Source organism: Podarcis muralis, chromosome 1 (genome assembly GCF_964188315.1).
Source record: "Podarcis muralis chromosome 1, rPodMur119.hap1.1, whole genome shotgun sequence".
In the NCBI taxonomy this organism is placed as follows: Eukaryota; Metazoa; Chordata; class Lepidosauria; order Squamata; family Lacertidae; genus Podarcis; species Podarcis muralis.
Window position 1 is genome coordinate 22,408,933 of NC_135655.1, and position 22,309 is coordinate 22,431,241.

Consider the following 22,309-nt stretch of genomic DNA (forward strand, 5'->3'; position numbering starts at 1 on the left):
CTGTCCAGATCAGGGTTTCCCCAACTGTTTTTGGACTAGAGTTCCCATCATCCCTGACCCCTGAAATTATCTCTACTACTCAGAAGTAACTGAAGGGAAAGCCTTTATTGTGCACCAGGTGTTTGCACATGTGAAATTCTAGCAGATAGCTACAAAAGTGTCCTTCTCTGCTTCTCATGTGGATAGTGAGCAGATGATGATGCCATCATGTTTTAAAACGGACTGAAGCTGAGATCACGCATTATTATCTTAGAAAACTAATCTCTACAGAGGACATTGATATTAAATGTATTTTTGTTTATTGCAATCCACTTTTTGCAATCACTTTAGGTGTGGTAACACTATATTGATGATGGTTTCATCATATGGGAACAAGTATGACAAGTAGTATTTAATAGCCTCATCTTCCATGAGGTTCCTCCCCCCCAGTACTTCCAAATCCTTTATTATTTTATTCACATAATATACATTCTTTACAACAGACAACTCCAAAATAAAATCATATGTAACAAAACCATAAATCTCATGTTTTCATTTACACTGATCTTCCCTCCGATACCTTTACTTGATATTTCTTGCTCCTTTCTGCTTTCCTTATAGAATATAAAAATTTAAATCTCTTAAATCCTATACCAGTCTTTAACAATTTCAATTAATCCCTTCACTTCCCTCCCCCACAGCCCAGTACTTCCCTCCACCCATGAGGTTTCCTAATTCTCCTTTAAAGCTTTAAAAGTTGGTGAAAATTGTTGTGGTAACAAATCCCAGAGTTTAACTATGAGCTGCATGGCCCTTTTTCTTGAATCCTCATAGTTAAAATTCTCAGGGTTCCCTGGGAAGCAAGATTGACAAGCTACTCTGTCAAAATGTAGTTTTGGGAAGGGAATATGAGTCTTTACAACAAATCTCAGGATCCTCCACAAACCACAGTTCCCAGGAGTCTTTGGGGGAAACTGTTCAAAGTTGTATAAAAGTGCTTTAAATGTATGGTGCAGATGTAGGTCTTAGTTATGGGTACAAAACAGGCCACAACTTCATTGGTTATAGTACAATATCAGGTTGGGTTACAGGACTATATTGGCTGGGCATGGGCAAGAATAATGATCAGATAGCCTGTCTGCTGTCCAGTGTTACACCCCAGCCCATTTGATTCTAGTGAAGTGTGTCCATGAACACAAGATACGCACCTGCTGCTGTCCCATTGTGTATACATGTATTTTGGGATCTTCATTCCATTGCAGAGTGCTCAGTGTGGCTTGCAAAATACAGGGTTTGTGTTTCCTTTCGGAAATGAGGCACAGCGGAGGCTGTGTTGTTTTTATGATATATGGTTTATTTACACATATATACAACCTGAGCCTACGATGGAGGAGTTCAAGGATTAACATCCCAAGAGGGTCTTGCTCAGGCATAGGCAAACTCGGCCCTCCAGATGTTTTGGGACTACAACTCCCATCAACCCTGACCACTGGTCCTGTTGGCTCGGGATGATGGGAGTTGTAGTCCCAAAACATCTGGAGAGCCAAGTTTGCCTATGCCTAGTTTTGCTTCTCCCATAGCTGCAGCCCTGGATTCAAACAGACATCATGCTCTGCTTGCTGCTTTGCAACCCAGTCACATAATCCCTAACTCACATTGCTTCTCACTCTAAACCTCTCTAAAATCTGGCTTTATTGTCTAACTCTGAGTTGAGGGAGAGGCCTCAGCCATTTGCTATCTCACACAGTCTCTTTGATGTGTTGTCTTCTTAAGGGCTCGTTCCATAAACTGTCATCTCACAATGAAGCTCACCCTAATTTAATTGGCTTTTTAATCCTTAATTAGCTTTTTAATTCCAGGGGATTAAAAATGTATTGCACACAACTTAATACACAGGAGTCTGGCACCTAATCTTAACATTGAGCTTTAATTAAATTCTAGAGTCAGGAGTACTAGGAATGTCTAGTACCTACTAACTCATAACAATATCATAAGCTTGTAGTGAAAGTGAAGTAGCATCTGAGCTAGTGATGCTTTTGGGTAGTATCTGACTAAGTTCTACTTAGAGTAGCCCCATTAAAATGAATGGTCCCAAGTTATTCATGTTGATGACACTAAATTGTTCAGGGTTGCTAAAACAAAAAGAGATTGCCATGGTTAGTAAAGCTGCGAAGAAAAGTTGGCGCAAGAGCGAAAGAGAGATTAAAAATTAAAAATATGTTTTGAGCTGAAACTTCCTTCTCCAGCAAATGGAATTTCAGTTTTCATCCAGCAGAGGTCACTGAAACTTCTCAAATGTTTTCGAAGTATTTTGTGTAGTGGAGCCACATGACCTCTAGACCTGTCCAAAGACATTTTGTTCTCTGGGGCAGAACAGCAAACTGGCCCCTCACCTTCAAATCAAGGTACATAATAATACCGAAGGCCAGCCAAGCTGAGAGACAAAATCCTACCCTCCCTAACAAAACCAGTTGCCTGAGAACAGCCTCCACACTCTTGTCTAATGATAGGGCGCCGGCTGTGCCAACCCGTGTGACTGGTGATTAAAATGTTTGAGGAGAACCTGGGAGACCCGATTTCAAATCCTCACTTCAGCCATGAAGCCCAGCGGGTAATCTTGGGCCAGTCACCTCCTCTCAGCCTAACCTACTTCACAGGGTTGTTGTGAAAATAAAAGCCCCCCCCCCCCCCGTTTCCCATGGAACTCAATGTATTAAAAACATACACAGGGATCGTGTTGTGAGCGAGACTCATAAACTGATTTCAGAAATCATGATCATTTATTGAGTTTATATACCCGCGAGGCAAAGAATAAAATCAAGATATAAAACCTCAAAATACATAATAAAAACAAAAACAACCCAATAGGGCCGTCCCCACAAAAAACGCATTTTAACAGGGCATAAGATGTAAATCATTATTATTAGGATGTATTATCATTATTACTGCAAATAATAATAATAATAGTTGTTATTATTACAGGTATAGCCCACCCTTCCGCCAAGAAGTTCAAGGCGGCCCCCTTTTTATCCCCACGCCCACGAGGCACTAAGCCCCGCTGACCCCGGAGCGGCCTGCCTCGCAGGGCCGGCCGACTGCCTTGTGTTTATGAGCGAGGCTTTCCCCCTTAGCGGGAGCCCCGCCCCCAGAGGCGCTCGGCGACGGAGGCCTCCCATTCCCGACATGCACCGCCCGTTCCATAGGGATCGCCATCCCGTCCGATGTGGGCCGACCCCCTCGCCGCCCAGCCAGTGGACTCCAGGCCTGCCCGTCAGGCTCTTGCCCCGCCCCTGCCGCTCCTCGCCTATAAGTATCTCCCGCGGCCGCACGAACCTCAGCCGCTGCCGCCGTCTCCGCCACCGCTGGGCTTTGGTTTCCTGTGTTTGCAGAGTGCGGGGTGGGCGCGAGAAAGCGGGTGGCAGCAGCAGCGGCGACGACCCGCCCTCTCCTTCCAGCTTTTGGTAAGAGGTCGGGGCCCGGGGCCTAAGTCTGAACGGTGCGCGCGCGTTTATGTAGCAATGTATAGAAGCGTTATGCGTCCCCCTCCCCTTAAATTTGGGTTGCCAGTTGTGGGGGGCGAGGGCGGCAGTGGGACCGCACTTGCTGCGGAATGGAGGGTGCGAGTCAGCGAGACCACAGGGGTCGTCGCTTTGCTTTGCCGGAGGTCGAGGTGGTCTCTCCTCTTGCCCCAAGCCCGCCAGCCGCTTCGCCTATTGCGGTGGCTGCAACAACATTGTGGTTTTCCTGTTGTGCGCCGCCCTGAGATCTACGCATCAAAGGGCGGAGCACAAATTTAATCCAGAATAATAATAATGACAACATGCACAGCGGGAGTTTCTACCAATGTGGGCCACGTGCGCACACCCCCAACCCACACACATCTATGCATCATCCCCAGGTTGTTGGGGTTATATTGGATTCTGTAGGTATGCGCAACCTGATCCTACTCAAGCGCTCTGGAACCCATTTGTTTCCGTGGATTGAGGCTCTCGTGCATATACTCCCCCCCCCCCAAATCACTTGCATTACAGTTTTGTACTCATAAGTCCAACTGAGCAACAAGTTTCTGATAATGTTTTGCTCAGAGGAGCCCCAATGAAATTAGTTAACTCCCGATAATAATAATAATAATAATAATAATAATAATAATAATAATAATAATAATAAAAAATAATAATAATAATTCATTATTTATTCCCCACCCATCTGGCTGGGTTTCCCTAGCCACTCTGGTCTGCTTCCAACAGAATATTAAAATGCAATAGTCCGTTAAACATTAAAAGTCCAGTTGCACCAGGAAGTGATCTGACCATGGCTAGAGTGTGGTGCTTGATAACTCGCAAGGTCATGGGTTCAGTTCCGCATAGAGGCTTCCTGCATCTTCCTGCAATGCTGGACTAGATGACCCTCGAGGTTCCTTCCAACTCTACAATTCTCATAGCCGTCAACTTTCCCTTTTTTTGCAGGAAATTCCCTTATTCCAGCACCATTTCCCGCTGCTATCCCGGATTGTTAGATATCTACGCTGATCCCTTATTTTTGAGGCTGCTGATCCCTTATTTTCAAATCTGAAAGTTGACAGCTATTACAATTCTATGATTCTAAGTTAGGTCCATTAATTTCATTTGGTGAGCTCTGAGTGAAACTTAGCGGAATAGCACCCTAGAGGAACTCTGATTACACCCCTCTGTGTGCTTTGGGGTGAGGCAGTTGGTTGTATATCTTTTCCAACCAGCCATACTATTTGCATTTTAAGATGTGGGAGGACTTTAGGTAATGCCTTTTCCTGGAACTCAGTCACGTTTCTCTGGTATTGTAACCCTAGTCATGTTGAGTCCTGAGTGGGGGAGGAGTTGGTTTGGTATTCAGCTCTGTACCTTTTGCAATAGTTGATAAGAGAGTTTACAGAGATAAATTTAAAATTCCACAAGTGTAAATATTTAGCTGCAGGCTTGCTTTTGAAAATTGTTTGCAAACAGGAACCAGTAATAGGCAGTGAAGAACTTGTAATGTATACCGTATTTTCCCTTGTATAAGACCCCTGTTTTTGGGAACTCCAAATTAAGGAAATGGGGGGCGATTGCCCAGAGTTGTAAAGCTTGGGGGGGGGGGATTGCTGAAAAACGCTCAACCGCCCGACCGCCGCTGCCAGTTGCACACCTCGACCGCCCAATTGCTGCAGCAACAGCCAATCGCAAGCAGCCCTTGCCGCAGGCATCAGTCACCCGCCCAATTGCCACTCAATCTCCTGCTCGCAGCTGCCACCAATCGCTCGCCCCCCCCCCCATGCACTATCCATGTATAAGAGACCCACAATTTTTAACACTTCGTACTGGTGCAGTTGGTGCGCTTGAACTGTCGAAGCCATGTGTCCTAGTGAAACTGCCAGTAGGTTCAGGGAAGACTAAAGCAGGAACTAATTCTGCCTTGTGTTGAGAGAATTCATAAGGAGTTACTTTCCCACAAAGCAGCCACCCAGTGACCTGTTTTGTATAAATTTGTCAATGATGACAAAATGGAGCTTTTTGTTTACAGGCTGGGTATCTCCCCTTTGTGCAGACATATTATTGGCTGCTGAAGACAAACAACCGAAATAGTTACTAACATTGTGCCTGGTCCCTGCTGGGGAATTTCCCAGCAGGGTTTCGCTAGTCACTGAGGGAGACTAGATGGACTTTATTCCAGTTCAGTGAGGCAATTTTGATGATTGTTCTTAAGCAGTACAGTTCTCCACACTTCAAAAAACCCCCCAAAATTGTATTGGTTTTTTTAAACAAATGCAAATACAATAACCATTAAATACTTATCCAGCAGTACAGCTAACGGTGTTTGTTCTATCCATCGTCTCTAGACCAGTGGTTCCCAACCTTTTTTTTTGCCATGCCCCACCTAAGCATCCTGATCCCCACCCCGTGACATATAATTCTTATTATTCAAAAAGTGAACTCCTATTCACACGGAGAAAGGCCATTAACTTGGTCTAAAGAAACTTCCAAATTGCCCCCCTGTGGGGCATGTGCCCCATGTTGGGATCCACGGCTCTAGTCATACACTTACATATTCAACATTCAAACATACTACCTAACACAACCTCCAGCCATGCTGGAAATCCAGTAACATTTGGAGGATCACAGGTTCCCCATCTTTCTTTTAATTAACGGTGGAACAAATTGTCCTGTGACATGCAAGTGGTGCAGAACTTAATATAGACACCGTCTCAGAGAATCCCTCTGCTATCGCTGCTCCTCGGAGGTGTGCGTGAAATTGAGTTGCGGTGAGGTTAGCGCACACCCTGAAACATAAGGCTGGCTTTGGAAGGCTGTATGTTTGTGACGACATTTGTCAATTACTTGGCTGAACTGGCTGTTCTTGTAAATCGCTTAACCAAGGGTGTAGCATGTAGTGGTGTAAGAAGCATTATTTTGTCCTGCTGTTCAGGAGTTTCAACATGAGCGAAGTGGTATCCTTTTCTAGTATTTGTATAGTTCTGAAGCTGTATGAAGGGGAAGCTTGGTTGAGATGAGAGGTGACAAGTCAACCCCCCCCCCCCCAAACACAGCTTGTTATCTAATGCAAACCTTACCCTGTGAAGTCTATGGCTTCGCAGACAAGCGCCTGACTCTGGCTACTGTGGGAAACAGGGTGTTGGACTAGATTGGCTTTTGGTCTGATGTGGCAGGGCTGTTTGGTTGTTATGATCAAAAGGGAGTGCCGGGTGTTTGTTGTAGGGTGAACCTTCAGTAACATGCAATTGCCTCCCATGGTTCAACAGGCCTAGCCAGCCCCTTGTGTGGGCTGAGTGTGTGCCGGAAGAATACAATCCTTCCATGACACCCACAGAGGCTTCTCCAGAGGCAGCGCAGAAAACACCACTGTAATGTTTAGAACGAAGGAAACCAACTTTAATGTTCTTTTTAAAAATACTTGAAAATTCATTTTGATTTTTTTTTAACGTTGATTCCAAATATTGTTACAATGTGGTGTGTTATCATAGAATCCTAGAGTTGGAAGGGACGCACGGGTCATCTCGTCCAACCCCCTGCAATGCAGGAATCTCAGCTAAAGCATCCATGACAGATGGCCATCCAATCTCTGCTTAGAAACCTCCCATGGAAGGAGAGTCCATCACCTCTCTTGGGAGTCTGTTCCACTGTGGAACAGCTCTTACTGTCTGATTGTTTTGTCGAAAGTTTAGTCTGAATATCCTTTCTTGTAACTTGTATATTCTATTACAGTTTAACACCATGCATGGGAGACTGGCCGGGCTACTGCATATGTGAAATAAATAAAAATGGCCTATGCTATCTTAATAAAATATTTATCAGGAGGCTTCGTCAGAACCAACTGATCTTGGTGTGTGTGGTTTTTTTAAAAAAAGATATATGAAAAAGAAAAGGGAAAAAAGGGAAATTTTAGTGAAATTTCTTTTTGGCAATGTTTAACAGTCCATATGTTTGATTGAAATTCTGTTGTACTTTATCAAGGAAAGATAATGGAATTCAAACCAAAGGTGATTGGCTTTTGGTGATTTCTATTTAAAATTTGCCGGGTGCTTAGTTTTGCTGCTGTTCTCTGATCAAGTCTGGGATCTGATAATGTCGCTGTTATCACCAGTTGTGCCCACATTACAGGATGGTTAGTTTAGTCTTCGTTTCAAATCTGACCTCAATCCTCTCAGATAAGTTGTCCGGGTCTAAGGACTGGGTCAGCACCATGTTTCACAGAAAAGAGAAAACGAACATTTAGTCATGAGTATGGTATAATTAGGTTGAGATGAAAGTGAAAAATGGGGTCCCCCCCCCACTGATAAGATGAGAAGAAGAAAAAATGTGCTTTCTTAATTCTGACACATTCCCCAGCCCTGCAGAAAATCACTTCCCACTGCTTCAAAAAGGGAGAGTTAGGCTGAGGGTAGACAACCTCCAGATGGACTTCAGCTCCCATTAGCCCCAGCCTTTATGGCAATTGATCAGGAATGATAGGCATTGTTGTCCAACAAAACCTTGAGTGCATTAGGTTGGCTGTCCCTGTGTTAGGACTTACGGACTGCTAAATCGTCAACCTCTTCATATTGTGTTATAAGATGGGGGGTGGGGGGGAAGGAAATGGCTGTGCAGGAAGTTTTCCCGCACAAGAACAACTCAAAATGCAAACAGCAGCCTTTGCCAAAATAACAAGATATTTTAGACTACCACCGTACTGCCTGGGGCTCATGCGAGTTGTCATCCCAAACGTCTGGAGGTTGGCAAAGGCTGCACCACAGCCTTGTATTGATCGCCTTTGCTGAAATGACCCAGGTGCCAAAGATTTGTAGATGGTAGGAAAATGATTAACTACTTGATAGTGTGTTCACTGCTTCTAACAGTTGTGCACATTCCTATATGCTGGCTGAAAACAAGGACCAAGGTCCAAAGAAGTGCTTAGCTCTTTTTGCTGCTGCAAAAGACTTTTTTTTAATTGGGGGGCGGGGTCCCACAATTTTTGGCTAGCTTTGGTAGTCAAGCCACAAACTCCTGGTTGCCATCTTCTCCTCTTGGTGGTTTGGCAACTGTGGAGATGGCACTTTCCAGTCTTCATAGCCCAGTAGAGGCCAAGAATGGGAAATAAAGGGGGCAGAGGGATATGACTGTCATCCAGTTCTTTCTTCTCCCTCCAAAAAGAAGTGGGAGCTTAGGAACACTTCAAGAAGTCTACTTCTACTTTTTAATTCGAAACGAGGTGGGGGAACGACATCATGTGGTTAACGGCCTTGGATTTCTTGTCACCTTTCTGTGTTCAGAGTGTAATCCTTTAAGAGGAGGTAGAAGATCTTATGTAAACTTTAGCCAAATTGACCTTTTCTTCCTGTTGTGATTCTTTTCTGATGATTCAGGCATAACGTGACTTGGCTGAGGTAATTTATTGTAAGCTTTAATTGTGTATCCAGGCCAACCAGCTTAAACAGATAACACTTCTTAGCAAGGCTAGCTGTGCTGTGTGGCTTCTTCCCCCACCCCCCATGGGTGTAGCTGGGGCAGTTGTTGCCTCTAAATCAATAAAAAACAGGTTCTGCCCCCCTAACAAAAGCCTGCCCCTCCTAACATAAATCCTGGCTACGTCCATGCCCCCCCCATACATTTGCACACATGCGAGTGCCCACACAGAGTTTAACACGTCCTAGTATCTGTACTTTCATATCATGAGCAGTAGCAAGTTATTGGGAGAACTGATTGGTTATGGCCTCATATGTGCTACACATTTAAAGCAGTATCATATCACTTCAAACTCTCATGGCTTCCACCAAAGAATCCTGGGAATGATAGTTTAAGGGTGCTGAGAGTTGTGAGGGGAATAGGGGGTTGCCTAACAACTCTCAGCACCCTTTACAAGCTGCAGTTCCCAGGATTCTTTGGGGGAAGCGATTAATGTTTAAAGTGGTATCATACTGCAGCTCAAACTTGTGCGGAAGAGGGCAGGCAAGATGATCAAGGGTCTGGAAACCAAGGCTAATGAAGAACAAGGTTGAAAGTGTTGGGTTTGTTTAGCTTGGATAAGAGGAGATATGATACCCATCTTCAAATATCTCAAGGGCTGTCACATGGAAGATGGAGCAAGCTTGTTTTCTCCTCCGGAGGGTAGGACTCGAACCAGTGGATTCAGGTTACAAGAAAGGAGATTCTGGCCAAACATCAGGAAACACTTTCTGACAGGAAGAGCTGTTCAGCAGCGGAACAGTCTCCCTCTGGAGGTTGTGGACTCTCCTTCCTTGGAGGTTTTTAAGCAGAGCTTGGATGGTCATCTGCCATGGATGCTTTCGTTGAGATTCTTGCATTGCAGGGGGTTGGACTAGATGACCCTTGGGCTCCCTTCAACTCTTCAGTTCTATGATTCGTAAATCTATAGTGCAGATGGGGCCTAAACTATGGGCTAGGAAGTTCCTGGTTTTAATTACTCACCTACTGTGAACACAATAGGTGGCCTTAAGGAAGTGACTCTGTCCTCCATCCACAAAATGGGGCACAACACTGGTTTTACTCCACAGGGCTGTTGTAAGGATTACAGTATAACTAGAAACTACACGTGAAGTGCTTTAAGGCACTATATCAATGTTTAAGTATTATTATTATTATTATTATTACAAATTTATTATTTATACCCTGCCCATCTGGCTGGGTTTCCCCAGCCACTATTAAACTATTATTGTAAAGTAATGGAACTGATGCCATTTATCTGTTGGATCTAATTGGCTCTAGACAGACTCTCTAAGTGTCTTTAAATATTAAAAAGAGAAACCTTTGCCAAAAGTACTATTAACGGTCTACCTAAATATAAATAAGTGACTGTACTGAACTGAAGTAAACTTCAAGGCAGGCTTCCTTGTAGCATAACAGGGTGTATGTGCCTGATGAGTTTGTCTGCCCACCGTCTTCTTTTGTCTTTGTCAGAATGATACACCATTGAGTCCCAGAGACTCCTCAGGCCTCTCCACACACCAGAAAAGACCATCTTGCCCTTTGTACCACCAACTGCCCACAAAGGGAAGGAGGAAGCAATGCTAACTAGGCTGTGCCTGGCTATATTCTTATCCTAGCTGCACTGTGTGGCGATGGGCAAGGATTCCTATGTCCCAGTGGCCTAGTGGGCAGCCACCTTGTCCATTGGGCTACATGAATGTGCTCACTAAGCTCGGATTAAGGAGCTAAGAGTTTCCTGCCAGGCTGCACATCATCCTAGAGGCCCGTGCTCCTCCTGTCTCCTTCCATGCTCACCACAGACCAGTGTCTTTGCCCATCCTAAAGGTAAAGGGACCCCTGACCATTAGGTCCAGTCGTGGCCAACGGCGTTCATCTTGCTTTACTGGCCGAGGGAGCCGGCGTACAGCTTCCGGGTCATGTGGCCAGCATGACTAAGCCGCTTCTGGCGAATCAGAGCAGCGCACGGAAACGCCGTTTACCTTCCCGCCGGAGCGGTACCTATTTATCTACTTGCACTTTGATGTGCTTTCGAACCGCTAGGTTGGCAGGAGCAGGGACCGAGCAACGGGAGCTCACCCCATCACGGGGATTTGAACTGCCAACCTTCTTATTGGCAAGTCCTAGGCTCTGTGGTTTAACCCACAGCGCCACCCGCGTCACTTTTGCCCATCCTACACAGGCTTTATTCAGATGCAAGTCCCAGTGAGTCGCTCTCTCAATGAGCCTGAGTACGATTGCATCTTTGGGAAGACACACCCTTCCTCCTCTAGCTTGGAGCTGCCCTACTTCTGTAACAGTGTTTGTATAACTAAATTGTGATAATTATGTTGTCCACTGTCAATTATTCCAACAAGGGATAAAGGCAATCCAAGAGAAATTGGGCAATGTGGTGTTCTTACCCCGGGGGTTCCTCAATCGGTTGCACCAGACTAATTTTCATGGAAGACAGCTTGCCTGCTGCTATTGATCTCCCTGTTCAATGTGAAGAAGCTGTGAGTGGGTGTCTTGATGCATTCCATGGCGCATTCTGTTTCTAGGATGGGGGCGGCTAGACACACGCACACAGGAGGACTGGATAGCAGCTAACCACAGACATGAGCATCCCAGAATCCCTTGCTACAATTAAGGGTTTCCTTGTTAGGCAAATCAACGATGGCATTGGTTACCTAAAAGATTTGAAAGAAATACTGCCACTGGATGACAGAACCAGCAGCAGAGGAAGCGTGTGAAGAAGAGGGTGCACATAGATTCATAGGCCATTTCATTTAGAACAGGGGTGAGCCTGCTGGAGGAGGCCTTGCAGCCCAGAATCAGGAGAACTGGATGATGGCATCTAGACCTACATGGGAATCGTGAACCTACATGCTTGAATCTTCTGTTCCTGGTGGAGCTTATGATCCCAGAGCATTTAATTTATTTCTAAAATCATTTATAGGGCGTATTTTGGGATGTAACTCAAACAAGTCAGCTTAAAAAATACAGGAAAAACCTTGCGGAATCAACTACTTCAGAAACACAGGCCAGTTACAGGAAATAAAAGTGACAAAATATCCTGAATGAATAGAAAAGCTATTCATCTTTAAAATGGCTCTCTTAACACTGTAAGCCTTATTTAGAGGAAGACAGACTGAAATGAATGATTTTTTAAAAATTAAAATAATCTACTTTAAAAGCTTGCAGCGGCCAAACATACGTACCACCTTGCAGAGGGAGCGCTGCAATTTGGGGCCATCATAGAAAAGCACCCCCCCCCCCCCGCAGTGCCATCGTGAAGCATCTACTTAATATCATTATCTTGCTGCAATCACTAATGGTGGTATCTACTGTAATGCTAGTCCTATTTAGATATCAATAAGGATGACTAAGACCCCCATCTGCATTGTACATTTAATGCATTGTACATTCACTTTGAACAGTCATAACTTCCCCCAAAGCATCTTGGGAACTGCACTTAAGGGCGCTGAGAATTGTCACGAGACCCCTATTTCCCTTGCAGAGCTGCAGTTTCCAGAGTTCCCTGGGAAGAGGGACTGACTGTTAAACCACTCTGGACTGTAGCTCTGTGAAGGAAATAGGGGTTTGCCTAACATATCTCAGCACTCTTAACAAACTACACTTCCCAGGATTCTTTGATGGTAAGCCCTGATAGTTTAAAAGTAGTAATGATACTGCTATAAACTTATATTGCAAATGGTGCCTAATTTCATTTCAGTGGGCCTACTTTGAGTAGAACTTAGATGAATGTCGCCCTAATCTTGTGACACGTGATCCTTATCGCACTACCTTCCTAGATTGGCAGCATCACATTCACTTTATTTGCCACAATGTGGTGAACAATATGTGAGAACAAGTCTTGTTCGGATTCCCTGCCATATCTTGGATTTGTGTGTCCTCATTTCCCCCGCCTTGAAAAGGAAGTTGCAGATTTGCTTCCTCTGCTAGACATTGTCTTGAGGGATGTGTTGGCAGGCGCAGAGCCATGATCTGTACCAGTGTTGTTGCGTTGGTTGCTAAAAGATCTGCAGTGCCATTTCTCTTCCGCTTTTTCTTAATTCTGAGGCAGACAGAACCATCCATTTCCTCCATCAGGATGGCGCCTTGGTCAAAGAAATGCAATTACACCAAATTCTAGGAAGTTCGTCTCCTGCTGGTTTTAACTGCTGGCAAGAATGGTTTTACAACCCAGTGCATGTTTACTTGGAAATTCTTGGGTGGGTCTTAATTCTGAGCAAGCCTTCTTAAAACTGTGTTACCTGACCACACTAGCCCCAGTAAGAACTCAAACTGCCTCTGTTTTTGCCTACACCAGAAAGAACATCCAGTGTCCCACTTCCTCTGGACTTTGAACTATAGTCTCTTAAAACTGGCTCTGCACAATAAAATTTAAAGGACATCAACGGATTGTGGCTCTTCTCCCTCACTCCTCCCCCAGTCTGACATTTTATTTGTGTCCCATAGTTCCTGTACTTCGTGAAGAAGGAAGAAAGAGCATGGCTTTGAAGGTAGCAGTACTGCTCAGTTTTGTCCTCGGAATCAGCACCTTTCCCCTGGAGGACCCTGAGGATGGAGGCAAGCATTGGGTTGTCATTGTCGCTGGTTCCAATTCCTGGTATAACTACAGACACCAGGTAAGAGTTGGCTGGGCGAAGGGAGTTGTTGCATTAAACAAAGTTGGGTTCTCTATCCTGGCTCTTGCATGTCTGAACACCAGTTGGTTTCTCTTACATAGCACACAGGTGGTGAACCTCTGGCCTGCCGGCTTTCGCACTTGGACCACCAGGTCATTTGGGCCAAGCCACGCCCACTTCCCTTACACCTGATGTCATAGATGATGTCAGATGTGAGGTGGGTAAAGATGTACCAGGGCCATAGGGGGTTTGCAGGCACTTCTGATCAGCAGCACCTATAAAGCCCTGCTAGCACCAGACTTTGCTAGCACAATCAGCTAAGTGTGTATGCAAGCAAAAATGGGTCACCTGATGTCACTGTGAAATTGGGTGGTTGCCAGGAGGGTGGCTCTGCCCGTCTGTGACACCTGGCCCATGAAGGGTGTAGGAGATATGGGATCCAGTCCATTGGCCAGATACAGTTCCCCACCTCTGCTGGAGCCCTCAAAAAATGGTTTGACTTCAGCCTCCATCATCCCTGACTATTGGCCACGTTGGCTGGGGCTGATGGGAGTTGGAGTCCCAGCAAGAAAGAGGTAAGCTGCAGGTTCCCCATCTCTAGGCAGAAGTAGTGTCACTAAAGTCTACTGGGGACGAATGGTCTGGTGATTTTGAAGATTCTGTCTAGAAGGTCATATTTACACTTGCAAGTCAGCACATAACGATGGTGCAATCCTCAAGTGTGGACATTCATCACATGAGCTGAGTATAAGAGTGACTGGGATTAAGTCATTAGGTGGTTTACTTGCCAGCTTGTTAAACTAGCTGATTAATCTGCTAAATATTGCAGTCCGAAAAGCTTACCCTAGCATTCTGGGGACTCTTTCTATTGAAGTGGTGTTGGTAGGCTGGTGTGGTTCTCTGTGCCATCGTAATCCTGCAAGCCTGAAAGGTTTGCACAGACATTGAGGTCTAGCACACTTCTTCCCTCCCCATCTATAGTGCAGAAGTAGGCTGGCACAAACACAGCTACGTGGGAAAGCTTGTGCAATCCCTACTCAGCTCTCTAACCTCAATTGCAAGCAGGTCAGGGAGAGGCAGTTGTGGTTAGAGGTAGAGGATCGAACAACACTGTGTGGGAGGAGGAGGAAGTCTAAATTCTTTAGGCAAGGACTATGAACTGAAATTCCGACATGTGAGGAAAGCTTGTCACAGACTTCTTATAATAGCAGCCTGTGTCTCTGATGTAGGTTCTTGCACAATTAAGTAACTTTGATTTGCTCCAGGTTTGAATTTCCCAGGGTAGGGTTTCTTAGCCTGTGGTCCCTATACTCCTAGGCAGTCTATGGTTGAGCTTCAGTGTAGAAGTGTTCAAGTCTTCATTAAGATGAAAGCTGCAGATTTGGATGGCAGCGTTTGTAGGAAAGGATGCAAAAACAGATCATAAAAGAGACCCTCAGCCCAACTGTGGTCTGTTGCCTTTCATGGCCCAGCTCCTTTTTGCAGAAATTCAGGCTGGGATTCTGTATCCACTTACCTGACTTGGCCATATGTCACTGAATTAGACTTGTAGTTAGCAGACCCCCTGACATCAACGTGACTTAAATTTGTTAAGTCTCATTGCTTTCAGTAGGTCTACTCTTAACCATAGCTAAATCTGAATCCAGTCCTGTCTTGCCTGGGGGGGTGGAGGAATCTCTGCTAGTTTAAACAGGTTATTGGTAAACATTGTGGTGGGTTTTTGCAAAAGGCTTCAGTGTTTACTTAACGCTTGAAGTATTTTGAAAGTGATTTCTTAAAGTGGTATTATGAAACTTAAAACCTCTGTGTTTGGCTGTCCTGGAGAAAGGGGCAAGGAAATAAAAAGGCCTTTGCAGGCGCTAGATGGCATCCTACAGTGAGAACGTGCTGAAGTCATGAGAGTTGTTCTCTTGGCATATATGCAAGCCTACATGACGCAGGACTTGTTTCTGCATAGCAGGGGTGAGGGGCCTGGTGTGCTTCAGTGGTTGGACTACAACTCCCATCAGCCCTTGCTCACATTGCAGGTGATTAAAGACGATAGGAGATACAGTCCAACAGCATTTGGGGAAGGGGCACAATTTGTCACCCCTTCTGTACAGATTGCTTATTTATTTTGTTCAATATCTTCCTGTCCAAGTAGTGTAAAAGCATCACTGTTCATAGTTTTTCCCCTTCTCCCCATTCCTATTTGGATTTACCGCAATGCAGTGATTTTTGTGAGAATATCAAGTTATCAAATGGACAGGGCCTTTGATTGTGGCATGCTGAGTTTCTCTAACCAGCTTTTATTTTATAGCTGCTTGGCTTTTCTCCACCCCAGGTTTTCCCCACAACAAACATTACATATTCTGTAGTCACAGAATATCTCTGTCCACATTAGACTGGGGGGACCCTCTTAGGGTCCCCCCTATTTTTGCATATCTTGTAGTTCCCTTGAGTGTGCCAAACCTGCCTCTGTTTTTCCGTTGCCTCATTTTAACTACAAGTGACTCCCCACTTACATGAGTGTTACATTCCTGGGTACTCCGCGTATATGTGAAATCACATATGGGCGAACACCATCTTAAAAAGCCCGCAAACACCCTCTAAACCACTTGCTGCTTCTTTGGTTTCTCAGCAACCAAGGAAGATGATGATGCCTTGCGTTTAGCTGCCATCTCAAAATAATCCTCGTTCAAAAATTCATGGGATTGCAGTTGCAAAGGCTTCTGGGATTGCTAGCATTTTCCTTGCTCATTTCTCTCCATTTTTGCAGTTTTCCCACTCTTTTGGGGCCATTTTTGCCCTTTCCCTGCCTTTTCGCTGTTTAAATTTTTTATTTAATTATTTCCTGGCACCGCACATATATTGTGCTCAAGTTGAATGTGCGACAGGTTGGTTTGGTTTATAAACCTATCGGCGTTGTAACGAAAGAGGGCTTTGGGGTGGATTGTCCCGGGTTTAACTGGAGATTTCTTTGCATGAAAAGAGAGACTTCCACTGGAGGCCAGTGACAAGGGCTACAACTTTTCTGTTTCCCGTAACACATTTAAAAATCACCCAGTAAATAAAACTGCCCTGTGTCTTTTCAGGCTGATGCCTGCCATGCTTACCAAATTGTGCACCGGAATGGCATTCCAGATGAACAAATCGTTGTGATGATGTATGACGACATTGCCTTCAATGAGCAGTAAGTATCAGAATTTTGGCAGAACTTTGTGTGCAGGGCTGTTGCTGCGTATCAGAAGTGGGAGACCTGTGGTTCATTTGTTGCTGAACTACAGCTCCCGGCGCGCATGGCCTGAAGGCCCAAGGAGTTGGTGGGAGTTGTAGTTTGACAGCATCTGCAAGGCTACAGGTTCCCTACCCCTGCTGTATATGAATCTAGTGTCTCTGTCACAAGACCTAACAAAAGCATCTCACAAAATTTGCAGACTTCACTCATAGTTAGAAGGGGGCCAGCCGCTACACTTCTCAAGTGTTTAGTCTCCTGTTTTCCACAGAAAGAGGGAAATCCCTGATCCTGGATTGTTTGCATGAAGCACAGTTTGGTGGCAAGGAATGCCTTCCAAAAGCTTCAGCTGGTGGACCCAGCGGCGTCCCTGTCTGGACAGGAATAGCCTGTTAATGCATGTTGTAGAGGTTTTCTCTTTTTTTAACTTTGAAAAGAAATGACTTCACTTTTTGCCCCTTTAAAATTTCCTGTCCACTTCCTCTCTTCAGGAATCCAACCAAAGGAATCATCATCAACAGGCCCAATGGTACAGATGTGTACAAAGGAACACCAAAAGACTATGTAAAAGAGGTAAGAACTAGATTTATTTGCTTGGTAACCTAGGAACATTGCTAGCTTTGAATATCACAAGTTTCCCAAAGAAATAGGATTTTATTAACCCACCTGAAGAGTGGGCCACTTGAGTTTGGATGCTTTTGTCCAGAACCTAGAGACTTTGCTTCAATTTAAATGTAAACCACATATTTCAAGTGAAGCAAGACTAGTTAATTGTAAGCACAGTGTCGGTCCATTAGCACAAAATCCACTGCATGCAAACCCCCTCCTGCATGGCAGATCACCCCCTCCTTGAATTGCAGCCTGAAGTCTTGGAAGTCTTCCAGGCAATTGGTTCTTTGTTCTGCAGCTGATGGGCATAGAGATCAATTCATAATTCACCATTGGCTTTCCAAGTCTGTTAGGGATACTCGCTGATCTCAGCCTCACTTGTATTAAGTTTAGCTATCTGTATTTCCTTAATTTCACACTGCCATCAATTTACTCAGAATGCTTTCAAAGCATCCTAGTAGCATGTATAGTAGGTTTAGGGGGTATGATGGACACCTGTGGTAGAGGCAGGATGAACTTTAAGCTAAGATGGTTGGTTTATTAAAGGGATACTATAGACAGATACTGATATTGGAGTCTTAATGATGTTTGATGACAGTTTCTGAAGGCTCAGGAGACACTGTCGCTAACACTAGCCTATAAGAATTTTTTTAACTCACTGAATTTCCTAAAACTCCAGCCCAACCAGTTAACTCCCACATCCTAGTGCAGCTACTGGGGATAATCTGCCCTACAAAGCAGCCCTCACTCATAGTAGTGGGCCAGTACACAGAGACTCTGAGGAAACACTGTCTATAATAAGGGGTGCAGTTGTGCAGGGTCTATGATTCAACCCTGCTTGATCTCTCTATTGGTGTTTTGCAACTTCCTGACTTGTTGCAGGACCTTAGCCAGACCTAGCACTGTATATGCAGAGTTCACGAAAGCAATTGGCTGCAGGCAGGATGGACAAAGCAGGAACCAGTAACTTGTACTTATAGGTGTTTATTATATACAGTGGACTATTTACAGGAACAGAACAGAACACAGATCTTTAACTAGCTCTCTCCTCCGACTCACAACTCTCAAGCCTCCAACTCCTACTCTCTGACTAACACATTCCAGTCAGTAGGCCATAAATCATTATTCCCGTGAGAGCTTGACCAATCATGGAGCTGTCTCCATGCCTCTGTATCACCAGGCAGATTTTACTCCTTCACATTGCCTTGGCTGTCGGCCAACTCCTAATAGACTCTGTGTGAAGCTGCACGTATTCAAAATCCCAACACTCTCCGTCTCCCCACATGAACTGAGAGCCAGTCTAAAGTTCCAGGGTTCTGTGGATGTGTGTTGCTGGCGAGCATTTTTTTTTTTTATATACGCAGGGTTCCCCAGAGCACTCTTTGAAAGCCATGGTTCTGCTGGATAGGAGCCAACACGCAGAAGTCAACTTTTTATTTGTTTATTTTAAAAGGAATGTTGCTGGCTGCATTTCAGCTTCAAATCTCTTTCCAACCTGTAGGATGTTACACCAGCAAACTTCCTTGCTGTGCTCAGAGGTGATGCTGAAGCAGTGAAGAATAAAGGATCGGGAAAAGTACTACGAAGGTAATTGGAAAGACGTGAGAATGGAATGCCATTGTTTCTTCATCAATATAGTTTTAACACCAAGTTGGAATTTAAGTAAAAGATTGGAAATTAAGAAGGTTTTCTCTCTCTGCAGTGGCCCTCGGGATCACATATTTGTCTATTTCACTGATCATGGCGCCCCGGGACTTCTGGCTTTTCCATCTGATGATGTACGTAATAATTTCCCCCCTGTCTTAAGTAGCACTGATTTAGTTCGCAAGCCTAGAAACACTTGTTTTCTCAAGCTGCAGTTTGGCTGCATTGTATCAGTATATTGTATCAGACTTCTCTCTCACTCACTGAAGGCTAGAAAAGTAGCTGTTTGGGGACTTTGGGTAATATATAACAGCCATGAGAATGCATTGACAGGACACCCAGTGAGTGTTTTCAGTAGAGCAGGGGCTGAATTCTTGGCTTTCCTGCCTCCTTCGGTTAATATGGGAATTGCGACAATGCAAGCCCACCTTGCAAGGTTATTGTAAAGATCGCTGATAACTTACTTGGAGTGCTTCAGATGCCTGATTGTATGCTAGATGTGTTTCTTATTACTTTAGTGGACAGCAGTGGGATATGATCAGGTACTTCCTTTTTTACAGCTCCACGTAGGAGAATTGAACAAGACCATTTCATATATGTACCATCACAAAAAATACCAGAAGGTAAAATGACTATTTTCCACCTTTATTTATTTTAAGAGTAACAGCCATTATAATTTGCATAGGACTCAGCTTTGTGAACTCTTCCACTCTAAATGCTAATTGTTACTGGAAAGGATGTTGTAGTAGAGTCCTAAACTCAATAACACAGAAGTATGTGGAAAGATGGTATGATTAAGCTTTCCCCCTCTCCAGTATGGTGTAGTGGTTAAGAGCGGTAGTCTCGTAATCTGGGGAACTGGGTTCGTGTCTCCGCTCCTCCACCTGCAGCTGCTGGGTGACCTTGGGCCAGTCACACTTCTCTGAAGTCTCTCAGCCCCACTCACCTCACAGAGTGTTTGTTGTGGGGGAGGAAGGGAAAGGAGAATGTTAGCCGCTTTGAGACTCCTTAAAGGGAGTGAAAGGCGGGATATCAAATCCAAACTCTTCTTCTTCTTCTTCTTCTTTTTTTAAAAAAAACAAAACCCAAAAACTATTGGACTTTATCATCTTGCATATTGAGAGACTCTTGCCTTAGCATACCTGGAGTAATACAGTTCTGAAACTGGAATGGGAAGTGTCCTCTTTCTCTCTCCCAGTTCAAATTTTCTGAGCTTACAGAGCTGGAAAGAGAAGTATCAGTCAACATGGGTTAACCCGAAAGTTTGCAGGTTCTCAAAAACACCTTAAGGTGGGAAAACACCCTAAAGGAAATAACCTATGTGAACCAGGAAGTGGCCTCTCCAGAAAAGGAAATAGTTCTTTCTACAGGCTTTGATTTCCATGTATCTTTCCCTCTTCCCACTACTTCATTCCATTCCTCCTTCCACCCAGTTGGGAGACTGGGCAGGTCAGCAGGGAGACCCTGACCTGGGATAGAATGGTACAACCCCACCCAACATTTTGTGGCACATCCTACCTTCAGAGTATCTGGTTTGTGTGTAATGTTCAGCCAGTTTATATGCATTCTGCACTGGAGGGTAATGTGAAAATAAACACTTGGTTTTTAAGGCAGTATTATTTTATTCTGCTTGATTAACTGGAAGTAAGTTCTGTTGAACTTGGTAGGTGCGCCTTCTGAGTGAATATGAAACATGTATAAGGTCCAACAAATTCTGGTAAATGTGGAGTTGAAGTAACGTGGCGCCTTTTTTATACCTGTTATAATAATAATAATAATAATAATAATAATAATAATAATAATAATAAAAATAATAATATAATAATTTATTTATACCCCGCCCATCTGGCTGGGCTTCCCCAGCCACTCTGGGCGGCTTCCAAAAGAATATTAAAATACTATAATACATCAAACATTAAAAGCTTCCCGAAACAGGGCTGCCTTCAGATGTCTTCTAAAAGCCTGGTAGTTGTTGTTCTCTTTGACATCTGGTGCGAGGGTGTTCCACAGGGAAGGCGCCACTACCGAGAAGGCCCTCTGCCTGGTTCCCTGTAACTTGGCTTCTCGCAGTGAGGGAACCGCCAGAAGGCCCTCGGTGCTGGACCTCAGTGTCCGGGCAGAACGATGGGGGTGGAGACGCTCCTTCAGATATACTGGACCGAGGCCGTTTAGGGCTTTAAAGGTCAGCACAAACACTTTGAATTGTGCTCGGAAACGTACTGGGAGCCAATGTAGGTCTTTCAAGACCGATGTTATGTGGTCTCTGCGGCCGCTCCCAGTCACCAGTCTAGCTGCCGCATTCTGGATTAGTTGTAGTTTCCGGGTCACCTTCAAAGGTAGCCCCACGTAGAGCGTTATGTGCACAGCTATTCAAAAAGGCAAGAAAGGATGCTAGAGAAACCCAGGGTTGAACTTAGGGACAATTCAGTGAAAGTTGGTTTTCGCAAGTCTTACAGGTAGGGCCAGTTTGCATGTAGTGCTAATTTCTGCATAGCTTTATGTGGATAAGGTTAGCGAGTACTTGCTAGAAGACTGGAAGCTTCTGAGTTAGATTAACTACTGCTTAGTGTTGCATTCAACTAACTATGGTTAGCTGTTGAAACACGCTGTGTTTGATGAAGCTGGCTGGTTTCAGATAGTAGTTGAGATTTAATTACCTTGGTATGGTTTGCACATCACAATAAGCCAGTTTCCCTCCCCCTCTAGTCTAGAGGCATGGTGAGCAGTAATAATCTACAAATCAAATATTAAAGAGTATCTTCGCTATATGATGGAGATGTAGCGTTCGTCAGTGAGCTTATGGGTAAGGGAAAGGATACTTGGGAGAAATAGCAGGTACCAGATCTTTACCCAAACATCTAGAAGTGTGTCTCACTATTTCTTAACATAAATTGCAGATGGTGTTTTACATTGAAGCATGTGAATCTGGATCAATGATGAAAAATCTACCTCATGATATAAATGGTAAGTGAACAGTCAGCGTTCTGGTTTGAGACCAATCATCTGATTGTACTCAAAAAGTCTTCATTGGGAGGTATTGAAAATGTGCAAGCATTATTGCAATTTGGGTTAAATATGGTTTTTAAGTCTTATCTACACCAGGGGTGAGGGACACGGGTGCGCTGTGGTTTAAACCACAGAGCCTAGGACTTGCCGATCAGAAGGTGGGTGGTTTGAATCCCCACGACGGGGTGAACTCCCATTGCTTGGTTCCTGCTCCTGCCAACCTAGCAGTTCAAAAGCACAAAGTGCAAGTAGATAAATTGGTACCGCTCCAGCGG

At 44.5% G+C, this 22,309-nt stretch overlaps 1 protein-coding gene across 2 annotated transcripts in view; it reads left to right on the top strand.

Annotated features, from left to right (window-relative positions):
* The first annotated feature begins 3,283 nt into the window (after window positions 1–3,283).
* Window positions 3,284–22,309, top strand: part of LGMN (legumain) — a 248,047-nt gene continuing 229,021 nt past the window's right edge. For both annotated transcript variants that reach the window (XM_077924609.1, XM_028717284.2), the window contains exons 1-8: window positions 3,284–3,440; window positions 13,392–13,561; window positions 16,636–16,733; window positions 17,267–17,348; window positions 18,886–18,971; window positions 19,087–19,162; window positions 19,589–19,651; window positions 21,926–21,992. In XM_077924609.1, coding sequence (XP_077780735.1) covers window positions 13,424–13,561; window positions 16,636–16,733; window positions 17,267–17,348; window positions 18,886–18,971; window positions 19,087–19,162; window positions 19,589–19,651; window positions 21,926–21,992 — 610 coding nt within the window. In that variant the 5' untranslated portion in view covers window positions 3,284–3,440; window positions 13,392–13,423. The remainder of the gene's footprint in view (window positions 3,441–13,391; window positions 13,562–16,635; window positions 16,734–17,266; window positions 17,349–18,885; window positions 18,972–19,086; window positions 19,163–19,588; window positions 19,652–21,925; window positions 21,993–22,309) is intronic.